The following is a 7,910-nucleotide window of genomic DNA, read 5'->3' on the forward strand; positions in this document are numbered from 1 at the left end:
CAGGGTCTTTTCACAGAAGCATCATGGAAAAAGATTAAAGTCATAGATTGGATGCAGAGTCCTTTAGAATTCAGAGAAAGATCAGGGATTCAAACTGTTTGGAAAGGCAACCTGACTCCATAAATCTACTTTTTGATCATTTTTGTCTTTTCTTTTTCAGTCAGGAAAAGAGCTGGTCAGTCATTAATAGAGCTGAATTATCTCTCCCAGGCCACATGACAAGGTGGTGACAAGGTGCATGAGAAACCATCAGCTGACATGTCTATAGAGATCATTCTGTTCCAGAAACAGTTCCATGTTTGGCGTGTTTACAGCGTGTACTTTCACCCATATAGTCCTCTGACACAGGTACAGGACTGACTGTTATAGAGGAGGTGCCTGGAGCTGTGAGGGCTTAAGGTCATACTCTGAGGAAATGGCAGTGGGTACAATTTGATAATGAGTCCAAATTGTTAATCATTTGTTCTGGAGATTTATTAATATTTGACCTGGTCAGGCAGTGTTGGCACATTTCTTTAATCCAACCATTTTGAAAGTAAGCTGGTAGATCTCTGAGTTAGAGGCCAGTCTCATCTACAAAGTTAGTTCTAGGTCAGCCAGGCATACACAGAGAACCTTCCTTGAAAAACAGAGAAAGGGAGAAAGAAGAGAGGGAAGAGGGAAAAGGAGATATAGGGAAGAGAAACACATACACAGAGAGAGAGACAGAGAGAGAGTCAGAGAGAGAGATACAGAGAGAGGAGATGAATGAATTAATGAATGAACATTTGGTGTGGAACAGAATAAAGCAGACACGAAGAAAATGACCCTGTGCATGTGGAACCTGTGGTCACACAGTCTTCCAGGAGTGCATATTTCTAGTTTTGTACAATCTTCTCCATTCCAACTCACCAGATATGAAAAGCTATTGTCTGTCCAATAATTAAGATGAAGCTCTTGGCCCAGACCAAACCAAACTCAGGGGCCATGAGTGCAAATACTTCTTAGAAGTCTTGGACATGTTTAATGTATAAGAAACTTTATACTCAGCGGTAGCCCCACAATGGTACACACAATTCAGCCTTGGTTGGAAAGCATTAGGACAGTAGGGACCATGGGGATGGCTTTGAGGTGGTGTGATCTGGAGTTGAATTCAGATGAGGTGGAATTGGAATTAGTTGACATCTTTGTTGGTTGGCATTTCTGAACAAGGTTGTATAGTGTAATGAAGAATTTTCTCTTTTCTCCTCAGGTTTTTCTACTTGATTCCTATTCCCATACAATGAATAAAGCCAACTTACTCCACACTGACAAAAACATGAAAATCATCTTGTTCTCTGAAATGAGTGTTGGGATCTCAGCTAACAGTATCCTTTTTATTGCTCACCTCTCTATTCTCCGTGGTGAGAACAGACCTAAGCCCATTGATCTCTACATTGCTTTCTTGTCCCTAACCCAACTAATGCTGCTTATAACTATGGGCCTCATAGCTGTGGACATGTTTATGTCTCAGGGGAGATGGGATTCTACCACATGCCAATCCCTTATCTATTTGCACAGGTTTTTGAGGGGCCTCACCCTTTCTGCTACCTGTCTGCTGAATGTCCTTTGGACCATCACGCTTAGTCCTAGAAGATCCTGTTTAACAAAGTTTAAACATAAATCTCCCCATCACATCTCAGGTGCCTTTCTTTTCTTCTGTGTCCTCTATATGTCTTTTAGCAGTCACCTCTTTGTATCGATTATTGGCACCAAAAATTTGACCTCAGATAATTTTATGTATGTTACTCAGTCCTGCTCACTTCTACCCATGAGTTACTCCAGAACAAGCATGTTTTCCACACCAATGGCCATCAGGGAAGCCTTTCTCATTTGTCTCATGGCCCTGTCCAGTGGGTACATGGTGGCTCTCCTATGGAGGCACAAGAAGCAGGCCCAGCATCTTCACAGCACCAGCCTTTCTTTAAAAGCTTCCCCACAGCAAAAGGCCACCAGGACCATCATGCTGCTCATGAGCTTCTTTGTGGTTCTCTACATTTTAGAAAATGTTGTCTTCTATGCAAGGATGAATTTCGAGAATGGCTCAATATTGTACTGTGTCCAAATTATTTTTTGCCACAGCTATGCCACAGTCAGCCCTTTTGTTTTTATTTGCACTGAAAAACATATAATTAAGTTTTGGGGGTCATTGTGTGGCAGAATAGTAAATATTTGATTATAAATTGATAGGTATGGACCCTGAATATAATCCAATATGTTGTCATCAGAGCTATGGGTAGTGACATATTTGGAACATTCTATGGCTTAAATTGATATATGAAATTAACTTTTATTCTGTTAAATCTGTTTATTTTGTGTTTGGATAATGAGTATCAGAACCTAGTACTCCCAACACAAGAAGTCCTGGATAGAACAAACCACCAGAAAAGCAAGACTTGTATCTAAAATCATATCTCACAATGGTGATAGAAGAATTTAAGAAGAGCATGAATAACTCCTTTAAAGAAATACAGGAGAACACAGGTAAACAAGTTCAAGCCCTTAAAGGGGAAACATAAAAATCCCTTAAAGAATTACAGGAGAACACGAGAAAACACACAGAAGCCCTGAAAGGAGAAACAGAAAAATCGCTTAAAGAATTACAGGAAAGCACAATCAACAGGTGAAGGAATTGAACAAAATCATCCAGGACCTAAAAATGGAAATAAGTCAGGAACCATAGATGCAAGCATCACCAACGGAATACAAGAAAGAGAAGAAAGAGTCTCAGAGGCAGAAGATACCACAAAAAACATTGACACAAGAGTCAAAGAAAACACAAAATGCAAAAAGATCCTAATGCAAAACATCCAGAAAATCCAGGACACATTGAAAAGAGCAAACCTAAGGATAATAGGTATAGAAGAGAGTGAAGACCTCCAAAATTAGAGGGCCAGTAAATATCTTCAACAAACTATCCTAACATCCCTAAAATGATGCCCATGAACATACAAGAAGCCTACAGAGCTCCAAATAGACTGAACCAGAAAATAAATTCTTGTTGTCACATAATAATCAAAACACCAAATGCATTAAACAAAGAAAGAATATTAAAAGCAGTGAGGGAAAAGGTCAAGTGACATATAAAGGCAGGCCTATCAGAATTACACCAGACTTCTCACCAGAGACTATGAAAGCCAGAAAATCCTGGGTTGATGTCATACAGACCCTACAAGAACACAAATGTCAGCCCAGGATACTATACCCAGCAAAACTCTCAATTACCATAGATGGAGAAACCAAAGTATCCCATGACAAAACTGAATTTACACAATATATTTCCACAAATCCAGCCCTTTAAAGTGTAATAAATGTAAAACTTCAACACAAGGAGGGAAACTAAATCCTAGAAAAAGCAAGAAAAGTAATCTTCCAACAAAACTCAAAGAAGATAGCCACATGAACAGAATTCCACATCTTACAACAAAAATAACAGGAAGCAACAATTACCTTTCCTTAATATCTATTAATATTAATGGACTCAATTCACCAATCAAAAGACATAGACTATCAGACTGGGTATGTAAACAGGACCTAACTTTTTGTTGTATACAGGAAACCAACCTCAGTGACAAAGACAGACACTACCTCAGAATAAAAGGGTAGAAAACAATTTTCCAAGCCAATGGTTCCAAGAAAAAAGCTGGAGTAGCCATTTTAGTATCAAATAAAATCAACTTTCACCCTAAAGTGATCAAAAAAGATAAGGAAGAACATTTCATCTCTCAATTCTGAACCTCTATTCTCCAAATGCAAGGGCATCTACATTCATGCAAGAAACTTTACTAAAGCTCAAAGCACACATTGCACCACACACAATAATAGTGGGAGATTTCAACACCCCACTCTCTGCAATGGACAGATCATGGAAACAGAAACTATACAAAGAAACAGTGAGACTAACAGAAGTTATGAAACAGAGGGATTTAACAGATATCTATACAAAATGTTTATCATAAAACAAAAGGATATACCTTCTTCTCAGCACCTCATGGTACCTTCTCCAAAATTGACCATATAATTGGTCATAAATCAGGCCTCAACAGATACAAGAAGATTGAAATAATTCCTTGCATCCTATCAGATTATCATGGACTAAGGCTGCTCCTCAATAACAACATAAACAATATAATGCCCACATACATGTGGAAGCTTAAACACTCTACTCAATGATAACTTGGTCACGGAAGAAATAAAGAAAGAAATTAAAAACTTTATAGAGTTTAATGAAAATGAAGCCACAACATACCCAAACTTATGGCTCACAGTGAAAGTAGTCCTAAGAGGAAAGCTCATAGATTTAAGTGCCTCCAAAAAGAAAATGGGAGACCATATACCAGCAATTTGACAGCACATCTGAAAACTCTAGAACAAAAAGAAGAAAATTAACCCAAAAGGAGTTGAGGCATGAAATAATCAAACTCAGGGTTGAATTCAACCAAACAGAAACAAAAAGAACTATACAATGAATCAACTAAACCAGGAGCTGGTTCTTTGAGAAAAGCAACAAAATAGATAAACCCTTAGTCCGACTAACTACAGGGCACAGAGGCATTATCCTAATTAACAAGATCAGAAATGAAAAAGGAGACATAACAACAGACACTGAAGAAATCCAAAAATTCATGAGAACCTATTATAAAAGCCTATACTCAACAAAACTGGAAAACCTGGATGAAATGGGCAATTTTCTAGACAGATACCAGGCACCAAAGTTAAATCAAGATCAGATAATCAGTCTAAATAGTCCCATTACTGCTAATGAAATAGAAACAGTCGTTAATAGTCTCCCAGCCAAAAAAAAAGCCCAGGACCAGATGGGTTTAGTGCAGAGTTTTATCAGACCTTCAAAGAAGACCTAATACCAATACTTCTCAAACTGTTACACAAAATAGAAAGAGAAGGTACTCTACTCAATTCATTGTAAAAATGAATTCACAATTACTCTTATACATAAACCATATAAAGACCTAACAGAGAAAGAAAGTTTGAGACCAATTTCACTTATAAATATCGATGTAAAAATACTCAATAAAATTCTTGCAAACAAAATCCAAGAACACATCAAAGCAATCATCCATCATGATCAAGTAGGGTTCATCCCAGGGATACAGGAATGGTTCAATATTTGGAAATCCATCAAAATAATTCACTATATAAATAAACTCAAAGAAAAAATCATATGATCATCTCATTAGATGCTGAGAAAGCATTTGACAAAATCCAACATCCCTTCATGATAAAAGTCTTGGAAATATCAGGAATTCAAGGCCCATACTTAAACACAGTAAAAGCAATATACAGAAAACCAGTAGCCAACATCAAACTAAATGGAGAGAAACTTGAAGCAATCCCACTAAAATCAGGGACTAGACAAGGCTGCCTGCTCTCTCCATACCTATTCAATATTGTACTTGAAATCCTAGCCAGAGCAATTAGACAACAAAAGGAGATCAAAGGGTAAGAATTGGAAAGGAAGAAGTCAAACTATCACTATTTTCAGATGATATGATAGTATAATTAAGTGACCCCCAAAATTCTACCAGAGAGCTCCTAAACCTGATAAACAACTTCAGCCAAGTAGCTGGATATAAAATTAACTCAAGCAATCAGTGGCCTTCCTCTACACAAAGGATAAACAGACTGAGAAAGAAATTAGGGAAACAACACCCTCCACAGTAGTCACAAATAATGTAAAATACCTTGGTGTGACTCTAACTAAGGAAGTAAAAGTTATGTTAGACAAAAACTTCAAGTCTCTGAGGAAGGAAATTGAAGAGGATCTAAGAAGATGGAAATATCTCCCATGCTCATGGATTGGCAGGATTAATATAATAAAAACGGCCATCTTGCTGATAGCAATCTACAGATTCAATGCAATCCCCATCAAAATTGCCCAAAATTTCTTCTTCACAGACTTAGAAAGAATAATTTTCAAATTCATCTGGAATAACAAAAAAACAGGATAGCCAAAACTATTCTCTACAATAAAGGAACCATTGGTGGAATCACCACCACAGACCTTAAGCTGTAGTACAGAGCAATTGTGATAAAAACTGCATGGCATTGGTACAGTGACAGGCAGGTAGATCAGTGGAATACAACTGAAGACCCAGAAATGAACCCACAAACCCATGGACACTTGATCTTTGACAAAGGAACTAAAACCTTCCAGTGGAAAAAAGACAGCGTTTTCAACAAATGGTGCTGCCTCCACTGGCAGTTAGCATAAAGAAGAATGCAAACCAATCAATTCTTATCTCCTTGTACAAAGCTCAAGTCCAAGTGGATCAAGGACCTCCACATGAAATCAGATACACTCAAACTAATAGAAAAGAAATTGGGGAAGAGCCTAGAGCACATAGACACAGGGGAAATTTTCTTGAACAGAACACCAATAGCTTATGCTCTAAGATCAAAAATTGACAAATGGGACCTCATGAAATTGCAAAGCTTCTGGAAGGCAAAAGACACTGTCAATAGGACAAAACAGCAACCAAAAAATTGGGAAAAGATCTTTACCAATCCTATATCTGATGGAGGGCTAATATCCAATATATACAAAGAACTTAAGAAGTTAGACTCTAGAGAACCAAATAAAACTATTAAAAAATGGGGTACAGAGCTAAACAAAGAATTCTCAAGTGACAAATACCAAATGGCTGAGAAACCCCTAAAGAAATGTTCAACATCCTTAGTCATCAGGGAAATGGAAATCAAAACAACCCTGAGATTCCACTTCACATCAGTCAGAATAGCTAAGATAAAATCTCAGGTGGCAACAGATGCTGTCATGGTTGTGGAGAAAGAGGAGCACTCCTTCATTGCTGGTGGGACTTCAAGCTGGTACAACCACTCTGCAAATCAATTTGGTGGTACCTCTGGAATTTGGACATAGTACTACCTGAGGAATCAGCTATACCACTCCTGGGCATATACTCAGAAGGTGCTCCAACATGCTCCACTATATTCAGAGTAGCCTTAATTATAATCGCCAGAAACTGGAAACAACCCAGATGTCCCTCAACAGAGTAATGGATACAGAAAATGTGGTACATCTACACAATAGAGTACTACTCATCTATTAAAAACAGTGAATTTATGAAATTCCTGGGGAAATGGGTGGATCTAGAGAATATCATCCTGAGTGAGGTAACCCAATCACAAACGAACATACATGGTATGCATTCTCTGATAAGTGGATATTAGCCCAGAAGATCAGAATACACAAAGCACAAACCACAAACCCAAAAATACTGAAGAAGAAGAAGGAAGGTCAAAATGTGGATACTTAGTTCATTCTTAAAAGGGGGAACAAAATACCCATGGAAAGAGTTGTAGATTCTAACTATGGAGCAGAGACTAAAGGAAGGACAATTCAGAGACTGCTCCACCTGGGAATTTTTCCCATATTTAATCATCAAATCTACATACTATTGTGGATGCCAGCAAGTGCTGGCTGAAAGGAGCCTGATATAGCTGTCTCCTGAGAGGCTCTGACAGTACCTGACTAATACAGAAGTAGAGGCTCACAGCTATCCATTGGACTGAGTACAGGGTCCACAGTGAAGGAGCAAGAGAAAGGACCCATGGAGCTAATGGGTTTGCAACTCCTTAGGACGAACAACAATATGAACTAACTGGAACCCTCAGAACACCCCAGGGACTAAAACTCCAACCAAAGTGTACACATGGTGAGACTAATGGCTCCAGCAGCATATGTATCTCAGAGGATGGCCAAGTAGGTCATCAATGGGAGGGAAGCCCCTTGGCCCTGTGAAGGTTCTATGCCCCAGTGTAGGGGAATGCCAGGGCCAGTAAGTAGGAGAGGGTGGGGTGGTGAACAGGGGGAGGGAACAGGGCTTTGTTTTACTTTTATATTTTATTTTATT

At 38.5% G+C, this 7,910-nt stretch overlaps 1 protein-coding gene across 1 annotated transcript; it reads left to right on the forward strand.

The window, feature by feature from the left end:
* The first annotated feature begins 253 nt into the window (after positions 1-253).
* Positions 254-2,194, forward strand: LOC116099242 (vomeronasal type-1 receptor 40). The gene is made up of 2 exons (XM_031382529.1): positions 254-348; positions 1,232-2,194. The coding sequence occupies exons 1-2, from the start codon at positions 259-261 to the stop codon at positions 2,192-2,194; spliced, it is 1,053 nt and encodes a 350-aa protein (XP_031238389.1). The 5' UTR covers positions 254-258.
* Positions 2,195-7,910: the final 5,716 nt, after the last annotated feature.

The sequence above is a fragment of the Mastomys coucha genome, unplaced genomic scaffold (assembly GCF_008632895.1).
Source record: "Mastomys coucha isolate ucsf_1 unplaced genomic scaffold, UCSF_Mcou_1 pScaffold20, whole genome shotgun sequence".
In the NCBI taxonomy this organism is placed as follows: domain Eukaryota; kingdom Metazoa; phylum Chordata; class Mammalia; order Rodentia; family Muridae; genus Mastomys; species Mastomys coucha.